General features: G+C 46.1%; 2 protein-coding genes across 6 annotated transcripts in view; one reads left to right on the forward strand and one right to left on the reverse strand.

Annotated features, from left to right (window-relative positions):
* Positions 1-3,375: 3,375 nt before the first annotated feature.
* Positions 3,376-20,625, reverse strand: MKKS (MKKS centrosomal shuttling protein). Of its 4 annotated transcripts, none has more exons than XM_044289919.1 (6): positions 20,420-20,625; positions 15,877-16,097; positions 10,485-11,826; positions 8,645-8,820; positions 5,324-5,434; positions 3,376-3,906 (listed from the first exon to the last, which is right to left on the reverse strand). In XM_044289919.1, the coding sequence occupies exons 3-6, from the start codon at positions 11,467-11,469 to the stop codon at positions 3,463-3,465; spliced, it is 1,716 nt and encodes a 571-aa protein (XP_044145854.1). In that variant the 5' UTR covers positions 11,470-11,826; positions 15,877-16,097; positions 20,420-20,625; the 3' UTR covers positions 3,376-3,462. The 4 variants fall into 4 exon arrangements, with proteins under 4 accessions (XP_044145854.1, XP_044145856.1, XP_044145855.1 ...); XM_044289921.1 differs by lacking the exon at positions 20,420-20,625 and adding an exon at positions 20,142-20,351; XM_044289920.1 differs by lacking the exon at positions 20,420-20,625 and adding an exon at positions 17,386-17,600.
* LOC122934452 (SLX4 interacting protein) overlaps positions 17,766-22,311 on the forward strand; it is a 200,349-nt gene continuing 195,803 nt past the window's right edge. For both annotated transcript variants that reach the window (XM_044289923.1, XM_044289926.1), the window contains exon 1: positions 17,766-17,855. The gene's annotated coding sequence lies outside the window, so the exon portion shown is untranslated. The remainder of the gene's footprint in view (positions 17,856-22,311) is intronic.

A 22,311-nucleotide genomic window follows, 5' to 3' on the forward strand; every position in this document is an offset into this window, starting at 1 on the left:
TACCAGTATGTAACTTATGAATGCTGTAGCTTTGCTGGAAAAAAACATATAAAGATTTTATATATGTAAATCACCTGTGAAAAGAGCCCAAGGGGCCATCCTAATCATCAGTGGAGCCCAGCCGCACCCGTTCTGAGTGAGCCCAACATCTCCCCTCATCCTCAAGCACAGGATAATGCCTATGGGCATCCGTACATGGGCAAATGGCCAATGAAGTGATAAGAAAGCCCTCCTCCCTCTGGATAGGTCATCAGTATCAGATTGGTGGTGGTCTGACACCCAGAACCCCCGCCAATCAGCCGTTTGAGAAGGAAGCAGCGCTCCTGTGAGTGCCACAGTCTTCTCCATGCTCACCAGGCACAGCGCCGTACATTGTATAGCAGCAGTGCTTGGTATCGCGCTCAGCTCCATTCACTTGAATGAGGCAGAGTGCTCCTAGGCCTTGTGACTGATGAACGTGTCTTTCTGGCCTAGGAAAAGCAGAGAGAAGGCCACTGCGCTAACAGGAGCCTTGGTGCCTTCTCACACCGCTGATCGATTAGGGTCCCGGGAGTCAGACCCCCACCGATCAGATACTGAAGATAGGTCATCAGTAAAAGAAAAAAAAAATCCGCTTTAAGCCCCTGCCAACAGAATGGCGGGTTGCAGGGACTACCCTCTCACCGCGATGTGCTACTACGTCACTGAGCACAAAGGGGTTAATGCAGTTATCAGCAGCTCATGCTTACAAAGAGGTTGTTCCTGTTGTTCTAAAAGGGCATATTGAGGTGTAAGAGATGGGGCCAGGCTCAGGAACCTCATCATCAAGAGCCATCATGTAATACTACACTAAGCTGGTTGCTGGGGCAGACTCGGTGGCAAAAGTTAATACGAAAGGTATAGAGATAATTCCCTTAATAATCACTGTTTATTGGATGTAGGTGCGGGTACGCTTAAAGGTCTTATATGGAGAAAAAAAATAATAATCTTTTGGCAGAGATTTAAAGGGGTTGCCCAGGACTTTGATGGCCTATCCTCATGATCAGCGGGATGTCAGATCCCTGTAGCTCCGTCCATCATGTAGTGGACAGAGCTGGTAACTGCAACCCTGCTCTCATTCACTTGAATGAGAGCAGCGCTGCAGGTATTAGCTCCATCCAGTACACAATGGACGGAGCTGCAACAAAACAGCTGACGGACAGGCATGTGGGACCCCACCAATCTAAGATTGAAGGCTTAAGCCTCATGTAGACGTCCGTGGAACACGGTCCGTGACATACCGGACTGGCATTGCAGAAGCGCACAACGTCATTGGTTGCCATGACTCCATGCCCTCCTGCAATGCCAGTCCGGTATCTCACGGACCGTGTTCCACGGACGTCTGCATGAGGCTTTATACTGAGGGTTAGACATCAATATCAAAATCCTGAACCAGCCCATTTTAACAGGTTTTTTCATGTTTCTGATGGTGGTGGAGAGTATAAGCAATACATGACTGCATTCCAATAGGGGACAATGGGGCCTCCGTTCTTGTGATCTGCAGGGTCCCAGCGGTCAGACCCCGCCAATCAGACACTTATCCGCAATGTTTGTCATGGGATAACCCCTTTAAAAGCATGTAGGAAACCTACTACATAATAGGTAATAAGTGGACCTAGCATTACACAAAAATAAATAAAAAAAATCAGAGAAGTTTGAAGAGAGATATGGAAACTTTAGTCTTGAGAAGAGATGTTTAAAAGGAGTTATTCAGATACTAAAGGACCTATCCTCAGGATACGTTATCATTATCACCTGTTACAGGGAGCTGCCACACTCACCGGAGCTCTGGTGAGCGCAACTGGCTCCTGCAGCTTTCCAAGAACAGCACTGTACATTGTATAGTGGCTGTGCATGGTATTGCAGCTTAGCCCTATTGATCAACGTACGATGACATCACTGGCCTAGGAAGAGGCGGCGACGGCGCTTACAGAGTGCCGTCCTCTTTTAATAGCCGATTCCAGGATACCCTGCCGATCTCATTATAAATTCTCAGATAACCCCATTAACCCTTTTGCTACCAGCACTGTACATGTACAGTGCTGGAGCGAAGTGCGAACATGGTGCCCGCTCACACATGCAGCAGGCGTCATGGCCGGCAAGTCTCTGCTGTTTCAAACAGCAGAGACCTGCGGCTAATTATCGTGGCTGGCAATAATGCCAATCACGATAATCAAAGGCATTAGAAGCCGTGATCAAGTGAGATCACGGCATCTAAAAGAGCAAAAACCCAAAAGCTCACGCTTCCAGGCTTCCTACTGCCACCCCCTGCGGCCAATGGGGCTGTCGGTAGTTGCTCTGAATACTAGGAGTCTCACTGCAATTCTTATTTAGGCCACCAGATGGCAGGCCAACATAAGAAATGAGCAATTGACAGTCAAACTCATTTAAAAAAATTCCTGATTTTACAAAACAAGAAATAAAAACAACCGAATTTATAGGCTCATATGAGCTTGAAAATCATTACAAAAAAAAAAGGTAAAAAATTTTAATATATAAATATTTTTTTTTAGATCACCTCCCTTTCCATATAATAAAAAAATAACTACCTAAATAAACATCATGGGTATCACTTGTACCAAAAATGCCGGTACTATTAAAATAAAAATTCCAATACCATCAATGGCGTAACGGAAAAAAGGATCAAAATGGATGATTTGCCATTTTTTCATTGCTTCTCTTACCCAAAAAATGTACCGTAATAAAATGTGATCAAAAAGTCACACACACACTTCAAAAAAACTACAGATTGTTCCGCAAAAAACGAGCCCCTATACAGCTCAGTAGACATATAGTATAAAGTATAAAAAAGTTATGGGGGTCAGATTATAGTGATGTAAATTTTTTCTTCAACATTTACATTTATTTATACACTATTTAAACATACAAAACCTATACATATGGGGGATCGTGGTAATCTTACTGCCCCAGATAATGAAGGGCATGGGTAGGTTTTGCCGCAAACGAAACACAGTGGGAACAAAACCTGTAAAACGGTGAATAGCGTTTTTTGTTTTTTTCAATTCCACCCCATTTTGAATTGTTTTACCGCTTCCCACTACATTGTATGCTATAATTAATGGCTGCATTAGAAAGTACAACTTGTCCCGCAAAAAATAAGCCATCGTAAAGCTATGTAAAAGGAGATATAATAAAAATATAAAAAGTTATGGTTCAAGGAAGAAAAATTAAAACGCAAAAACGAAAAAGGGTTACAGAGAAAACAAGATGACTTTGCCCAAATACATAAAATGGTCCTAACAAGAGATAATGTGGCCAGTTTATCAAATGTGTTTCTGGCAGGTTTCTTGCATAAGTACACAAACATATGACCATGGAGGGGACTGCAGGAAGCTGTAGATGCGTACGAGATGTAGACACAAGGAAACATGGATTCTTCTAGAACAAAAAGAAATAAAATATTTTATTTGTAAAACTATCAAATTAATTTTCATCTTTAACAATATATGCCAGATCCAAGATCAGACCAGCCGTGTCCACAGCCACCCTGATACCATTACATTTTGCAGTGAGGCTATCTAAAACTAGAGGCTCTTTAGCTAGTAATAGTGGAGAGATTTCTGTGCGATTCCGGGGGCTGAACGGCTCAGATGGGCTCCCAAGAACAAACCACTTTAGACCATCTCCCCTCTGGAGAAGCTGACAGCCACACGTATGTACAGCTTCTGTCTGTTCACCATCGACGGTGACTTCAGGAGGTATAGACCACACATGGCCGTCCTGTAAGTCTGTAAGTGATTCCCCGCCATCGTGTTCCAAACTTCGTGCCACAGCCTCTAATGAGGAGCAGAAGCAGTCAGCCACCAGTTTATACTCAGACGCTGTACATCTCAGGTCTTCAAGATGACTTCTGTGAATAATTGAACTCTGAAAACACAAGATGAAAATTGGCATAAAATATATATATATATATATAATATATACACACATATATCATATATACACAGTTCATGCTTGCATTTAAAAGTTTAAAGAGGGCATCTGCTATGTACAATCCCTACTTCTTTGAAAGTTAAGCTGTTCTCAAGCTGTCCTTCTTGGATGACATCTCCAGCGTTCAGCTGGAACCTTGGAGAAAACCTGGCAGTAAGGGCTCATGCACACAACCGTTGCCGTTTTGCGGTCCGTTTTTCACGGATCTGTTTTTCTATATCTGAGGGGTTTTTTCTCCGATTTAAGTCCTCTTCCGTTCCGTTATTCCACAAAACACATCCGTATGGTTTCCGTATGCGATCCGTTTTTTAATCCCCAAACACATGAGCCATATGGGCGGGGCATAGCAATTCTACAGTATGGATTCGAAAAATACGAATGACATACGGATGTGTTCCGTGTGTGTTACGTATTTTTTGCGGCCTCATTGACTTGAATGGGGCCTTGGAACGTGATTTGCAGACAATAATAGGACATGCACTACTTTTTTGAGGAACGGAAAATACGTTTGTGTGCATGAGCCCTAAGTGTTAAATTTTTCTGTGGCACCAAAACAGGAGAAAAAGCATTACAGGGTGGCCAATCACATCAATAGGGTGTTTGTGTAATGCAGGACAGGACAGGTTCTCCAGAGTGAGGTGACCTTCTCATAAGTCTGGCTCTCCCACCATTTAGACTTTCAACATGATATAAAACACATAGGAGGGAAACTGGTCTCATAAGTTTCCATAATACACTGAGCTATAAATTAATTGGCTGGACACAACCAGCCTTTGTGATGGACCAGGTGATGGATCATGTGATGAGTGCAGTGACGTCATCAAAAGATCCTTTACCCAGATCCTGTTTTTTTATTTTTTAACCCCTCCATCCCTAATTTACTAAGCATTTCTGGATTAAGAATGCTATTACTTTCCCTTATAACAATGTTATAAGGGAAAATAATAAAGATCTGGTCCCCATCCCGATCGTCTCCTTAGCAACCAGACGGGGCCTGCGTTGCGTGAAAATCCCCACTCATCTGCACAGCCCCATAGAAATGAATGGGTCCGGATTCAGTGCGGGTGCAACACGTTCACCTCACGCATTGCACCCGTGCGGAAAACTCGCCCATGTGAAAGAGGCCTAAGGGTTACATAGCATCATAAATCAATTTATTGCTATGCAACCCAGTCAGTGCTGGGAGGTCAGGACGGGAGCTGCCGCATACTGGCGCCTTAGAGGTCAGACCTCAATCCTCAAGCCTTCGAATATACAAGGCTGTCCTGTCACATGACCTCACACAGCTAAGCAACTCTAAAAGGTGACTGACATAAATGTGCTTAGTTTTTGCTTATAATTATATAATCACCTTATACCGGATATAGGCAGCTATATGTGCTTCAGTACAGCCTCCACCAAGCAGGAGCCAGGGGTCCTTTAAGAGAAGATTTAAAGTGGGCTCGGCAGTCTGACACGTCCGCTGAAAAGATGAATAAGAAAATTAAGAAATCGTACTATACCTCGATACAAAAGGCTAAACTGCAGATCAAGTATGAATCGCTTGCTTAGATGGAGTCAGTCTCCGATGTGACGGCATCACTGCTCCCCTTGCAGTCCTCTGGTTCGGAGATTTTGCACGATCGCCAATCACCGCCGGGTCCGCGCATGCGCACTGCTCTTCCCACTATGAGCAGAGGCACCGATCTTCGTGTGCATGCCCGGGCCTGCGCAAGATCTCCAGCCCAGAGGACTACAAGGGGAGCGGTTATGCCAGCACATCAGTGAGGGGCCTGGGCATAATGCCACCCATGGGCACTTACAGGACCTAATTTGCATTTCTTCATAAGATGTTTTTTTCAACTTCTTGACGTGTCACAGATACAATAAAAAGGTACTATTTTTATGTTGGGGAACTGTGCTATAAAGTGATAGGAGTGGTCTAAAGCGCTTAAAAGTAGGTGACAGACAATGATTCAGATGAAGACTGTCACGGACAGTGTACAGGAAACAAAACAATGCGACATGCATATATGACTCACTGGATCCAAAGCTAAGGAACCAAAAGGGAGACCCCTGCACAAAACCTGGCACTTTCCCTGGCTGCTCAGCCTATGCAAAGATCTAGGGCTGCAGCTAACGATTATTTGAATAATCGATTAGTTGCCGATTAATTTCTACGATTAATCGATTAATCGGGAAAAACGACAAAATTACAAAACAGAGGTTTATATGATCTTACTTGAAAAATTATGTTCAAAGGCCATATTAAAACAAATTGTGGACGACGCTTATGGGGGATCTGTGGACGACGCTTATGGGGGATCTGTGGACGACGCTTATGGGGGAACTGTGGACGACGCTTATGGGGGATCTGTGGACGACGCTTATGGGGGATCTGTGGACGACGCTTATGGGGGATCTGTGGACGACGCTTATGGGGGATCTGTGGACGACGCTTATGGGGGGATCTGTGGACGACGCTTATGGGGGATCTGTGGACGACGCTTATGGGGGATCTGTGGACGACGCTTATGGGGGATCTGTGGACGACGCTTATGGGGGATCTGTGGACGACGCTTATGGGGGATCTGTGGACGACGCTTATGGGGGATCTGTGGACGACGCTTATGGGGGATCTGTGGACGACGCTTATGGGGGATCTGTGGACGACGCTTATGGGGGATCTGTGGACGACGCTTATGGGGGATCTGTGGACGACGCTTATGGGGGATCTGTGGACGACGCTTATGGGGGATCTGTGGACGACGCTTATGGGGGATCTGTGGACGACGCTTATGGGGGATCTGTGGACGACGCTTATGGGGGATCTGTGGACGAAGCTTATGGGGGATCTGTGGACGACACTTATGGGGGATCTGTGGACGACACTTATGGGGGATCTGTGGACGACACTTATGGGGGATCTGTGGACGACACTTATGGGGGATCTGTGGACGACACTTATGGGGGATCTGTGGACGACACTTATGGGGGATCTGTGGACGGCGTTTATGGGGGATCTGTGGACGGCGTTTATGGGGGATCTGTGGACGACACTATTATGGGGGATCTGTGGACGGCGTAGTTATGGAGAGGGGGATATGTGCACTGTTATGGGCATAACAGTGCACAGATCCCTTTCCTCATAACAGTGCACAGACCCCCCTTCCCATAGCAGTGCCATACACAGACCCCCCCCCCCTCCTCCCCATAGCAGTGCCATACACAGACCCCCCCTCCTCCTCCCCATAGCAGTGCTATAGACAGATCCTCCCCCCTCCCCATAGCAGTGCTATACACAGACCCCCCTTCCCCCTAACAGCCCCGGCGCTTGCATCTTTATTTTACCTTTTTACAATGACGCTCCCGCTCCTGTAACAGCCAGGCAGAGCGGACGGCGGCGTAACGTCACTCAATCACGTGACGCGCCTGCTCCGCCCACTTCATGAATGAAGGAGGCGGAGCAGGCGTGTCACGTGAGTGAGTGACGTTACGCCGCCGTCCGCTCTGCCTGGCTGTTACAGGAGCGGGAGCGTCATTGTAAAAAGGTAAAATAAAGATGCAGCGACCGCCCGCCCGAATAGCAATGAATCGGCGATTATTCGATAACTGGATTCGTCGACAACGAATCCAGTTATCGAATATAATCGATTACATCGATTAATCGTTGCAGCCCTACAAAGATCCCAAAGGTGGAAGGTTGCATATCCACGTACCTCGACTATATAACCCCTGAACACCCTACAATAGTGAGGGGACACAACCACCGGCTCCCTACACCAGACACGGAGGAAGTCAGGGTCACCTGGGATCCAGCAAACAGAAAATAACAGATAAATGTACAGCACTTAACTTTGTAGCAGACTGGGAAACAGGATCAGCATGCACACACACTCCAGGAAGTAGTATAAGCCACCCAGTAATGCATTATGGGGCGGAATTTAAAGGGATGCAATCAGTCCAACTACATGACAGCTGAGAGAGGCTAACGAGATGAGGAACTGAACACCACAACAAGGAAAACTCAAGGAGGAGGTTCTGAAAGGCTTCTGTCAGAGCTTCTCAGCTGTCTGGTTGTGACAAAGACTTTCTGGAGTGAAAAGGTCCCTTCATCATTTTGTTCAGAAGAGTGGCACCGCTGTACATGCTGCCGTTCCTGGTACTACGGCTCAGCTCTCATCTGCTGGTGGATGTTCATTTTAAAGGGGTATTCCAGTTGCTATATGAAATACATATCAGATCGGTAGTGTTCAACCACTGGGGTCCCCACAGATCCCGAGAACATGCGCTTGGCTATTTCCAACAGGTCCAATCAATAGAGATGAAAGGAGCGACAGTCCGCGTGTTTGACCTACTGCTCCAATAATTTCAGGGGTCCCCATGGGGTACAGGACCCACATTCTCATGATCAGTGGGGGTCCCAGCAATCTCATAGTTCTCCCCTATGATGTGGAACCTGAATACCCCTTTAAGTACCAATGAAGAAAAAAAAACATTTAGCGCTTGCCCGCCTTGACGACCCATCTAAATAGTATAAAGGACCTCTGTTAAAAAAACATTTTTACATTTTAATTTTGCACCCCGGTCTCGTTCATGCAGATGCAGGTACAGGAGCCCTGACCCTTTTTTACTAGAACAAAAACCACTGATCATATTAAAATCTGCTTAGCTGACAAGTGATCTCATTTACCGTAAGCTCCTTTACGGAGGTCTCATTCCGGTTGCAGAGCACAATACTGCACACAGTAGTGTCAGAGGGGAGGAGATGCAGGTAGTGCTTATTCCCGTAGGAAGCCTTATTGATCTGCTTGAGGCTACCATATGAAACGTGGGAAACCGGACAGAGAGAAGCTATAGGCTGGGCGCCTGTAATAGAATGGTAAAATACAGAGATTGACATACATAATTGTAACATGTAAAACATTAATAGACTTATTCGGGGGGAGGGGGAAGGGTTTAAAACCGGTACAGACCTAAACTCGTACAAGAAAGGCCTGTATTACTCAGCCAGATCATCTATAAGCGTTTTTTTTTGTGTAATACCGCCATGGATTACCCTCGTTCACCAGGAAATCGCATCTTTTATACAGGCATAAAAATCATTGCCAGCAGAAGATTGTGCCTGCTGCAGGCAAATAATGATTTTGTATGGGGACATTGGCATTAGTGATCACTCCTCCCCATACTGTAGAGGAGATCGCTGCATGAAATTGCAGGGGTCTTCTTCACCGACGACCAGGCGATGGTCGGGAAGGAACGCTTCCTTCCCGACAATCATAAGGCTCATCTGCCAGTGTAATACAGCCCTTAGGTTGTGTTTAACCAGGAAGCAGCTTTTGCTTCACTGCACATGCGTCAGGTCCCCAAGCCAAATCGGGGCAGGTGCGAGCACACAGAACTCAGTGTCAGCGGCAGTCATTTGTATATAGGTCATACAGGAGGACTATCAGCTCATTTAGATAATTCACATGTATATGTTTTGTGGACTGAAAGCTTCACATGGCTACATTGTTCAATGGCTCCGCTCCTGTACATGGACACCTGACAATCAAATGGGAGGGAGGAATGCACAGGGGCGATGCGTAAGCTGTGCACCAGGAGCTCAGGCCAGCCCCTTGGTGCTCCAAATTGCTAATTTGCATAAATATAAGAATAATGTCTCTGCTGCAGGGCAACCTACAGAAAAAAACTAAAGGTATTATTTTACTCAGCACGATTAACCCCAACAGGCAATATAACTGGTTTAATAGGGTTGATCGAGTCGATAAAAAAAATATATATATATATCAGACAATCCCTACAACGGCTTAAGATAAAGATGACATTTTCCCGCTTCTCCAGTGCTGTTCTCTGCAGCACTCCCTAATACTCCTGCTGCTGTTTGTCTGCCGGATAGAACATGCAAGTGCTGCACCCAATCACTGTCCTCATCAGTCTATAATGGAGGACAGCGATTGGATTTGGCATGTGACCACTGCAGCCAATGAGGAGGAGTACCGGGGAGTGTTGGATAAAATGGAACTGGAGAAACAGGTAATTTTTTATTTTTATTTACAACATTGTATAGGTCATCCGTGATTTTTAGAGAACACGTTTAAATCCAATAGGGATGTAAAATTGGAGTTAATTAATTGAACCTGAAGTTTATTAGGCCATTTTATCACTTCAGTACGATATATAAACTTCCAATTATTCTCTAGTAAAGTAAAATACAAAGTTTGCATGAAGCAGTAAAATTGCCTAACTCACTGGTTATTAATCGAATAGGAATGGGCTGCAATACCTCACTGGACCTGCGGACGGGTGTGGCACTGTTTTGCAGCCATGCTCTTCTAGTCCTGTACAACCCATTTAATGCAATCCAACAAACTCAGAGCATCTCCAATGGTAAAGAACTACTGATGTATAAGACCCTCAGCAGGGGCTTCAACCCTATGGACCCCCTCCAGCAATAACTTTAGGCATGTCAGGGGTAGCTGGTGGTACACCTTAATCCTAGCACATTGTGTAAAACATCAATACATTATTACCTGTCATTTGACTTAAAGGATCCATAAGAGCCGCTCCTAATCTGTCGACCGCAAGGACACAGTGTTCCTTCAGGTACTGTTTTAGCGATGGGTGGATCACTTTTTGACACACCACCATTTGCACGTGATCATCCACTAACCGTTTCCCTAAAACAATCAACTGGTCCAACATTACATTTTCTGGATCTACGCTGACCATAACCTCCATAGTGCCCTCTCCTGTATCACCAAGTTCTCCACATAATGACATGGAAAACAAGGCTAGCTTAATATTGGTGGAGGGTAGGCCTGAAGAAGGCCTCACTCTGGTCCAGGCTGGCTCTTCAATGAGCATGCCGGGAATAAAGGCGGACTCCATTACACTTGGGCCTTCGACCGTCACGAACAGAGTTCTTCCTAAAAGGTGACTGGGACAGGTCTTATCGGGGACTTTGTGGAGAAAAGCTTGTACAATCAGGAGGCTCACGTAATCTACTTCTTTCACCGTCATCATGCATGCTGGTTTGCTACTGAGCACAGATCGGGCGAAATCAAGAATTGATTTGCTGTGGGTAAAATCGACGTTGATTTTGCAAGCGCAGTCCTCAGACTTCAAGTAACTCATGGAGGCGTCCAAAAGCCTCTTGTTTAATTGTATCACCTTGTGGGTTGAAACGGGTAAACTCATGAACCTGTCGATCAGGTTGCAACAGAGGATTGCTGCAAAGAGTCCACAATCACTGAAGGCAGAGATATGATTACGGATAGAGGCGACGAGTAGCTGCAACGCCGGGTGGCTGAGGGACATGCCACCGAGTAAGGCCGTTGACTGTGACGTCGTAGTAACACCTCCCCCACTACCATTGTGAATCTGCTTCAGTCTTCCATACGGGCCATAGCATGATGCCACCATCATCCGTATCACACTCAGTGCTTCCCGCAGCGATGCACTGGTGAAGGGCCCGTCTGCGCATCGCGATGGCTTTTTCTGTTCAACTCTTTCCATTGTGACTATGTGAGAATTCCTACTCCTCAAGAAAAAAAAAAATCAGGTTAGGATTTAAAAATCACATTATTTATTAAGCTCACACCAACAGGGGGAAATGTGCAACACGACAGTTGTAGGTTGACAAGTACTCAACATGAGTGAATCCGGTGAACACGCATGAGGTGGGGTGTCATTCCCTGCTTCGAGCGTCTTTAACCGCCATGGTTTCTTTAGCAGAACTCTTTGCCACCTTCTGAATAAAATATGTCCCAAAGTGGATGCCAAGAAAGGAGATCCCAGCAACCCACAGCCAGTTCCTCCTCAAAAACGATTTCTGCTTCATGGCTCCCAGGTCAAGAAGAGCAACTTCACAATCTGGAAAGCAAAGATTGCAATTAAAGTCAAATTCAACATCTCAAGTTCCTCCTAAAATGTAGAACATTGGTGACCGGTTTCCAAGTCCTGTACCTGAAGGCGACTGTGGGCATTGGAGCCTCCAATGAAGATGTGGACAAAGTCTAACAGAGGGTGCCCTACAGATCAGCTGCTTAGAGGGGTTCAGCCATGATTGACGTAAAAGATGAAAATCAGACATCATATAGTACATGACCATACCTTTCTAACAAAGCTAGCGCCTGCTCTGTACCTCACATGGAACCAGGGCACATAAAAAAAAATATATAAAATGACGCACACCAAAAAGTCACATGATTAAATCCAAAAATGTATTAATATACAAAACATGACCACAAAAGCTAAAAACAGGTTACACGGTAAAGCCTAATTCACTCGTCAGTGGTTTTCATCAGTGATTGTGAGTAAAGATGCTACATCCAAAGTCACTTCTCCGTACAGCATTAGAATGTACGGCCTCTGATGAGGCAAAGTCCGTTAACCACAAAATTGTGCGCGACTTTGTTCAATAACGTCTGTAATTGATTATTACAGTGCTTGTAACCGAACTCTGCTTCAGTTCCAAGGTACCACTCGGAACCAAAGCAGGGTTCGGTTCCAAGTTTTGAAGTGTTTTTTTCACTGTAATAATCAATTACAGAAGTTATTCAACAAAGTCTTGTGCAACTTTTGTGAATAAAAGACTTCGGCTCATCGGAGCCCATACATTCTAAGGCCTCTTTCACACGACAGTATGTCCATTTCAGTGTTTTGCGGTCCGTTTTTCACGGATCCGTTGTTCCGTTTTTTTGCTTCCGTTGTGGTTCCGTTTCCGTTCCGTTGTTCCGTTCCGTTTTTCCGTATGGCAAATACAGTATACAGTAATTTCATATAAAAAATTGGGCTGGGCATAACATTTTCAATAGATGGTTCCGCAAAAAACGGAACGGATACGGAAGACATACGGATGCATTTCCGTATGCATTCCGTTTTTTTGCGGACCCATAGACTTTAATGGAGCCACGGAACGTGATTTGCGGCCAAATATAGGACATGTTCTATCTTTAAACGGAACGGAAAAACGGAAATACGGAAACGGAATGCACACGGAGTACATTCCGTTTTTTTTGCGGAACCATTGAAATGAATGGTTCCGTATACGGACCGTATACGGACCGCAAAAAACGGCCCGCAAAACGGAAAAAAAAAACGGTCGTGTGAAAGAGGCCTAATACTGTACAGAGACAAATCTCCGTACAATATTATAACAAATTATTTTGGGAAGAGGCTTCAGATTTCAGATGTAGCATCCGAAGTCGCTTCGCTCATCTCTAATTGTGAGCCAAAACCAGGACTGGAGCCTCCACAGACATTAGGTATAAGATCTGCCCTTGAAATCACTGACCGAACATTGATTGTGTGAATAAAGGCTAGGAGCCCTATTAGATGGGCAGAGGAAGCGTTCCCTCCCGTCAGTCGCCTGCTTGTTAGAGGAGGAGACCGCTGCTATTACATGCAGCAAACTCCTCCTCAGTATGGACGAGTGATCGCTAATGTATCGCTCGTCCCCATACTGTCTCATTGTTTGCCGGCTGCAGAGCGCCTATTACACAGAGCGAAAGCAGGATTTTTCTTTTAACATGTGAGGGTACTTTTCATACTAGCGTTAATATTTTCCGGTATTGAGATCCATCAACCCTTCCGTTTTGTCCCTATTCATTGTCAATGGGGACAAAACGTAACTGAACAGAACGGAATGTTCTAAAGTGCATTCTGTTCTGTTTGGTTGCGTTCTCATACCGGAGAGCAAACCGCAGCATGCTTTCTGTCATGGGATGCGGAGCAAAACGGATCTGTCATGACCCACAATGTAAGTCAATGGGGACAGATCCGTTTTCTCTGACACAATAGAAAACGGATCCATCCCCGATTGACTTTCAATGGAGTTAATGACGGATCTGTCTTGGCTATGTTAAAGGGTTTCTGTCACCTGAGAAATGGGTATTAAGCTGGCTGACATGTGCGATGTGGGGGGGGGGGTGTTGCACCTGCTCCTAGAGGCTCCGTTTGCCCACCTTTTTTCACGCCCTTCTTCTCTTGATTGACACGGCCAGGGCAGTGCTGCTCACCTCCCGCCGGCTGTGTCTACTAAGAAAATCTCACGCCCACGCCGTCCCGTTCAGTATTTGGCGCAGGTGCAGTGAGGGAAAGACGTTCTCTGGCAGCCAGCTTCCTCACTCGCCTGTGCTCAATACGTCACAGTGAGGAAACCTGCTGCCGGAGAACGTCCTTCCCTCACTGCAGCTGTGTCAAATACTGAACGGGACGGCGCGGGCGTGAGATTTTCTTAGTAGACACAGCCGGCGGGAGGAGAGCAGCACTGCCCTGGCCCTGTCAATCAAGGGAAGAAGGGGCGTGAAAAGGAGGTGGGCAAATGGAGCCACACATTTCGCAACTCTCTGCAGCTTCGTCAGGGATAAGAATACATATGATCGTGGGGGAGTATAGATATCAGAAGGACCACATGGAAATGGCATCCACCAGGTCACAGTGCGATTGCGCAGCACATATCAAACCGAGGCTTAGATCTCTATTGGTATGGCTCTATTGGTAGGGATGAGCGAATTTCAGTCGTGTTGTGGGATTTACTGAATTGCGTTATGGATTCCGTCCGGTTTATGTTATGCTGGAGTCCTCTCCTGCATAACAGAAACCGGATAAATCCGTTATGCAGGCCATAGACCTCTATTATTCTGTCATGGAATTGCGCTATGGTCCGTGGTATCGGAATCCATAACGCAATTCAGTAAATACCACAACACGAACTTCAAAATATGAAATTCGCTCATCCCTAGGTATGACCAACTTGGATGTTTGTATATTACATTCAGGAGGACTGATGTTTGCAGACGTTGTATTTCTCGCCCAGGCGCATAGCACCCGGCATTACTGATGTCATATAGAGAGGTTGAACTCATAGCTTTCACTTTATTATTTTTTGTCTGATTTAGGCATTTGATACTCGTAGTGTGGGAGGCGCAGGCTTACTAATTAGCTTTACCGCACACTTTCCGTGTAAACTGTTTAACTTTTCTCGTGATCGTGTTTTGAATATTAATAGATTTTGGGATTTAAAGCATAACTGTCGTATTATTTTTTTTTGAGTATTGGATAGTGTTGATTAATCTCTCCTTGGTGACCCTATTTTAACTTTTCACTGTGTATTCAATTACCCCTTAATTCCACAGTTTTGTTCTGCTTAAAATAGGGTTGCTAGGCAGGGTCCGTCTATGTGTTGAAGGACGGAGGACGCAGGAGCGCACAGCGTGCAAGGTCACATTACTGACAGCCAGGGACTGTAAGTAAATGACTAAAGCCAGGTCCTCCCCAGCAGCTGATAACAGTGCCTGGGCTGTGTGCACTTCTCCCTGTCCCTGCGCTTGGCAGACGCTCCCTCACTCAGCAGAGCTGGAGAAGTAGAGTTGAAGCAGCGCAGACCAGGGAAGGCAGATCTGCCATCTGCTCGGTGTATAAATGAAAGCCACATGTGGTAAGAGGACCCCTTTGTGCTGCAGGAGATTAACCTTTTAGGGGGAGGGCTATTGTTACTGACACTTTTGGGGGGCTATTGTTACTGGCTAGTGAGGGCAGGCGGGATTAGCCTCAGGGTGAGGGCAGTGGCGGCCATCATAACTGAATAGCGAGATTGCAGTTTTATGCAGACTGGTTGCTAAGGGCTGAATCTTATTAAATATGGGGTAAGCCAGTCTAAAAGTAACAGATTCTGGAATATCATGTTATTAGTAACTACATATATGAACATTGAAATTAGGGTCTAAATGTGACAGTTATCCTTTAATCATGTGACTTTTTGGTGCACACCATTTTTGTCATGTGCCCTTTATTATCATAATTTGTTGCAGGACGGTTACATCACATACATCACAGTTGTGTCTGGCTCTGCAAATAAGGGTTTGGAGAGCTCCCGCACGGTGTGTAACAGGAACAGAGACAGAAGTCATAGTCACCTACCTAAAAAACCACCAGCACACCACTATTTGGCTTTTGCATCAGTTTCCTTGCCCGAAAGAAATTGAAAAATGGATGGCATCCGACCTTGCCCCTCAGGATGAAAGGCTGGGTTTGACTGCATGTTATACCAGCCCCAGTGTATCCCTCCGAGACCCGCTCCCATTACAATCAGAACTTTGTAGTTCTTCCACACTGACTTTAGTCCCATCACTGGCACCAATCTACACAAAAACAGAAGAAAAATTACGCCATAAAATAAAAACACAAAGAGATGAGAGACCAAGGAGCCCCCAGACGTGCCGAGCGTAGCCCTATACAACATGCTTTATATAGGAGTATAGCCATTTCTATTATATCCAGAGTACAGGATGCATGCCGAATTTATATTACTGTACAGTTATCGCCCCTACAACCATAGGCCGCAGATGCCCACTCATCCGGTAAATATATGGCTACGCTAAACTACTTCACTATGAATTGTCTTCTGTTGGTCTCCATCCATCCCATCCAGGAGGACACCGCATTGGTCAGCCCACCAACCAAACACGATGCACCTATCCCAATTTCCCCGAGCCGCACAACCACGAATGTGAGAAGTCTGAATAACGCGGCGGTCGAGCATGCCCCCTTACCACTTCAGTCAATGTCTTTGGCCCGTATGGAAGCAACAGAGCGGAACTCTAACTCATACCAAGTCTGCTGTATCCTTTGGGCTGTTTCAGCCACTAGGGGCGTGGACCCGTTTCTGCAATATGTGGCTACATATTTAGCTGACAGATTCACTTTTTCTACAAAATAGATCACCAATATCGGATCGGTGGGGGTCTAAGTACCAGCTCCCCAGCTGATTAGATATTTGAAGGGGCTGCAGTGCTCAGGGGAGCGCTGTGGCCTCTTCCTAGGCCAGTGATGTCCTGTTCATGGGTCACATGGTCTTTGTTCAGCTCAGTCCACAATATCAATCACAGCTGCTATACAATCAGTGTTCCCTTTAAGACATGGCAGCTTCTATAGTCCCCCTGCGTAGAGTAGCAGGCCATGACTTCAGGTCTCACTCTGGGATGCATGATGGCATGTTCCCAGTTTTGGGGCAGCCATGGCACCCATCCCAGCAATGCATACTATTTTCTTGGTGTGGATTGCCGTGGTAGGCAGCACCAGAACTCCGAACAGGCACATGCCATGTGGCCCACAGTGCTAGTTAGTGTCGTGATGTTCTTACAGGGTTCAAAGTTCGCACCGCCTCCTCTCCCTCTGAAGAGGTGTCCTCCTCTTCCTGCCGATCTAGAGTCCAGCCTCCAGGAGGCAGCGTGCCAGCACCGCCAGCAGAGGGCAGACTGTGGGCTGTTCAGACATTACTTGTGGCTATTAGTAATGACTCTATGCTGCATACTATGAGGGCTGGGATGTACATTATATACCATGTGGGTCTGGGAGGAAGGGGTAAAACCAGCTTGGGGGTCTACCCCCCTTACTGTAGGAGTAGGGCTAGGACCAATCAACACGTACCTCATTCACAGGCCATTTTACACGCCAATCTGCCACGTTTCTACAGTTACATTAACAGTAGATTCGGTGATTATCTGCCTCCCAAAAACAGCACGGCCAAAGGGAGGAAGAGTCTTCCGCTGATTCTTGGGAGGAAGATAAGTGACAATGTAAAATGGCCACCCACCGAATCTGCTGTTTATGTAATTGCAGAAATACAGAATATTGGCATCTAAAATGGTATTCGAATGATGTACGTGTAATGGCTCCCCATTTGGGTGCGGGTGATGTGACCGCTGCAGCAGTGACCTGCTCCCTTTGTGTCACAACAACTAGTCATGTGACTCAAGGGGGAGCAGGTCACTGCTGCAGCCTGTGATTGGCTGCAACGGTCACGTGTCCCCTCGCATTAACGGATATTGATTTCAGCACTGCAGGGAGAGGAACAGCCGGCCCGGGAGTGACAGACCGAACCCAGCACCGGGGACCAGGTAAGTATTATCACCACTCTGGGAGGTCTGTGTTAGTAGTGGATAATCCCTTTATAAGGGATTATCCAATATGATAAACAGCCCCCCCACCCATATGCCGGGCCCCTCACAGGGAATATACTTCCCCTGCTCCGCACACCCCTCCTGGTCCCCGCACCGCCGCTGCTGCTGCTTCTTGATGTGCACAGATGTAAACATACGGCGTCGGGGGGGGGGGGGGGGGAGCAGCCAATGGGAGGTGGAGCCCAGGACGAGCCTCCCTAGTGTCACCCGTGATGCTAGGGAGGCTCATCCCCATCACCACCTGTCATTGGCTGCTTCGCCCCCCGTCACCAGATGTTTTTATCTGTGCACGGAAAGAAGCGGCAGTGCGGGGACCAGGAGCGGCGCAGGGAGCGGGGTAAGTATATTCGCTCTAAGGAGCCTGGCATATGGGTGGGGGGGTTATAGTATTGAATAATCCCTTTAAGATAACCGTTTTATCTTGCCTTGGTTACAATGTAAGCTTTGCTCTTTGACCGATGTGGCGATTATTTTATACTTGGTTTTCATATTGCCACCTTTGATGGTGCAGTGCCCAGCCCCAGGCCGACCTCGCTCAGCAGCTGCCATGGCTTAGAGGGACACTGTAGAGGACGCATGGCGCTGGGCTCTGCACACTATGAGGAGGCAGATGATTGTCTTCCCCCTCAAACAGATGATTGTCCCCCCCACTGATCTAATACTGAGGATAGGTTGTCAACATTTCACTCCTGGAAAATCCCTTTAACTACAAAACAATGAGGGAGATGTATCAAAACTGATGCAAAGGAAACAAGTTTAGTTGCCCATAGCAACCAATCAGATTCAGTGTTTCATTTTTCAGAGCTGCTTTGGAAAATAAAAGGTGAAATCTGATTGGTTGCTATGGGCAACTAAACTTGTTTTCCATTACACCAGTTTTGATAAATCTCGCTCATTGGGGGAGAGTTAACAAAAACTGGTGCAGATGGAAGCACTACCCGTAGCAACTCGTCCACACTCAGCCGTCATTTTTCAGGCGGGGGGCATTTACTTATCCTCTGGATAAGTCATCAGTATCTTAATAGTGGGGGTCCGACACCCAGGACCCCCACCGATCAGCTGTGAGATGGCAGAGGCGTCACGACCTTGGTGCAGTTTTTCCTAGGCCAACTGATGTCACGTTCATCAGTCACATGACTTAGGCGCAGCTCACCCCATAGAAGTGAATGTGGCTGAGCACGATACAGAGCACCGCCGCAATACTGCCAGCGCTGGTGTCTTCTCAAACAGCTGAACGGCGGGGGTCCCGGATGTCATAACCCCACCAATCAGATGCAGCGGATTGTCATCAGTTCTAAAAAATCTCGGACAACCTGCACCACATAATAAATAAATTGCATCTATTGCCAGTAGTGTAAAACGCTAGTCTTTAGTAAATGACCCCCAATCTTGTTTTGGGAATTTGCTCCAGTTGCGGATCCGCAAAACAAGGATAGCCGCCGCGTGCGTTCCGCATTTTGTGGACTGAACATGGCTGGCACCATATAGAGAATGCCTATTCTTGTCAACAACCGCGGACAAGAATAGGACATGCTCCATATTTTTTGCGGGGCCGCGGAATGGAACGGATGCGGACAGTACACAGTGTGCTGTCCGCATTTTTTGCAGACCCATTGAAATGAATGGATCCGCACCCGTTCCACAAAATTGAATGCACCCTTATGCTACAAATTGCGTGGTTTTGCATCACTGTTAGGCCTCATGCACACGACCGTTGTTTGGGTCCGCACAGGAGCTACATTTTTTGCAGGTCGGATGCGGACCCGTCCACTTCAACGGGGCTGCAAAAGATGTCGACAGCACTCTGCGTCCTGTCCTGTCCGCTGCTCTGTGCCCCAGCAAACAAAACATGTCCTATTCTTGTCCGTTTTGCGTTTCTATCATGAGCTGCCATTCCGCAGATTGCACAATGCAGCATCCGTGATTTGCAGACCGCAGAACACAGCACGTCGTGCGCATGAGCCCTTACGAATAGATTATTAAAGGCCATGATCCCATGTGGCGGCCACTTCTGGCATCATGTGCCGTACATTGGGCAGATGACCCCAGCCTGGCGAAACCGCAGCGCATGAGTGAGTAGGAATGTCTCGCTATCGCTGCGGCAACAGACCCAAACTCATCCATGCGCTGCGGGTTCTAACCCCGACTAAGATCACTGTACGGCAAGTGATGGGATCACGGCGCAACCCAGATAACCCCTTCCCCAAAATCTGTCCAATGCACCTGCATCAGGAGCTGGGTCTCACACTGCAGTGAGCGGTGACCTGACATCACCAATGGGAGGACACTGCATACATCCTCATCCAATCTGATCGTATGAGCGACACGATCTGGCACCAGATGCTCTACATCATATTGTATGAGACTGCTGACAACACAAGATCCAAAGACCGTTACTCTGCTGGGAGTTGTAGTTCTGCAATACCCGTGTAAAGATACTGCAGCCGTCACTAGTAACGTACAGCCTAAAGCCCATATGGGAAGCCGAGGCTCGTGCTCACCTGTGCAGTACAGAAGAAATACGGAGGAGGAGACAACGCTGCGCTCAGGTCACCTTCTGTGAAGGCCATGCGCCGCAAAGACCTTGTGACGTCAAAAGCTCGCGTCACGTGCTAAAGCAGCCGGGGGTTGTACCAGCGGGAAAATAGCTACATCCATAGGCGTCGCTACAGGGAGGTCATTGCCCCATTATTCCGTGCCAAGGATCTTCTCAGCTAGGCCCGGGACCAAGCGATCGCTCTGATTGGCTAGTCTGTAAAGACTAGCCAATCAGACGATCCTAATGCCGGCTGACAGATTCTGATCTCAGAACCTTCTAAAATGTACATACATACATAAAACAGGGAGCTCCCTCCCTCTCCCATCGGAGGCCTTCACAGGCTAAAGGCAGCAGCCTGATCAGGCTAAGTGTAAAGTCACTATATAGTGTACTGTAGGGTATTATATAGGCATCAGACCCACTGGATCTTAAAGAACCAAGTGGGGTCTGGGTCAAAAAAATAAAGTGAAAATAAAAAAAATTAATTTATTCTTAAAGCCAGACATTTATCACTGATTAAATAAAAATAGACTACACATATCACCGCATCCGTAACGACCTGATCTCTGACAGGGCCATGTTACTTTCCCCACACGATGAACGCTATAAAAAAGAAAAAAACTATGATGAAATTGAAATTTTGCCCACCTCACGTTCCCAAAAAGGTAATAAAAGTGATCAAAAAAGTCGTATGTGCGCCAAAATGGTACCAATCAAACCGTCACCTGATCCCGCAAAAAATATGGCTCAGAGACTACGACACTAAAACATGTTGTTTTATTAGGAATTGCTGTGTCCGTAATAACCTGCTCTATAAAAATATCCCATGACCTAACCCCTCAGGTGAACACTGTAAACAAAAAAAATATAAAAAAAATAATAAAGTGTAAAAAAAGCCATTTTTTTGGCACCTTACATCACAAAAAGTGTAACACCGAGCGATCAAAAAGGCATATGTCTCCCAAAATAGTACCAATAAAACCGCCATCTCATCCCGCAAAAAATGAGATCCTACCTAAGACAATCAGTCAAAAAATAAAAAAGCTATCACTCTCAGATAATTGAGACACTAAAATATGATTTTGTTTTTTGCTTCATAACTGCTATTATTGTGCTAAAGTGAAATAAATAAATAAAAAGTTGACATATTAGGTATCGCCGCGTCCGTAAGTACCTGCTCTATTAAAATATCACATGACTTAACCCCTCAGGTGAACACCATAAAAAAAACTGTGCCAAAAAAGCTATTTTTTGTCACCTTACATCACAAAAAGTGTAATACCAAGCGATCAAAAAGTCATACGCACCCCAAAATAGTGGCAATCAAACCGTCATCTCATCCCAATTTTTTTTTATTAGGTTAGTACAATAAAACTGTATCCCTGCATACCACAATACTCTCGTATTTTGTAATCTTATTTATATATACTTATTTAGGTTTTTCATGATTAAGTGGTGAAAATTATTAGTGCCCCCCCCCCCCCCCCATTTTTGACTGTGGTATCTTATGTGCCCCCCTATATATTGTGCCTAGAGTCGCCACTGGCTGCATCCCATGCGCTCTGGTAATAAAGATTAGCCGTATAATAATAGTTCACACTTCAGTTATTTAGATCAGTTATTGTGAGCCGATACCACCGGGTATGGATCACACAGAACAGGTGCAGATCAGATTACTATACCTGAAGCTTCACTACTGGTTTTCTGGCACAATAACTCACCAAATAACTGAAGTGTGAATTGAGCCTAACCTAATGATGGGTGTAATGTTAAGGCCTCTTTCACACTACCGTATGGCTATTTCAGTGTTTTGCGGTCCGTTCTTCACTGATCCGTTGTTCCGTTTTTTGTTTG

This window comes from Bufo gargarizans, chromosome 4, assembly GCF_014858855.1.
Source record: "Bufo gargarizans isolate SCDJY-AF-19 chromosome 4, ASM1485885v1, whole genome shotgun sequence".
Lineage (NCBI taxonomy): Eukaryota > Metazoa > Chordata > Amphibia > Anura > Bufonidae > Bufo > Bufo gargarizans.

Bases quoted from the DNA above. Each gene is read 5' to 3' on its own strand.
- MKKS (XM_044289922.1), bottom strand. From the start codon at position 11,469: ATGGAAAGAGTTGAACAGAAAAAGCCATCGCGATGCGCAGACGGGCCC. The intron at 5,435-8,644 runs GTAAATGAGATC...TCATCTTTTCAG, and splicing joins CCTCCGTAAAGGAGCTTACG to CGGACGTGTCAGACTGCCGA. The intron at 3,907-5,323 runs GTGATTATATAA...TTGTGTTTTCAG, and splicing joins CTGCCTATATCCGGTATAAG to AGTTCAATTATTCACAGAAG.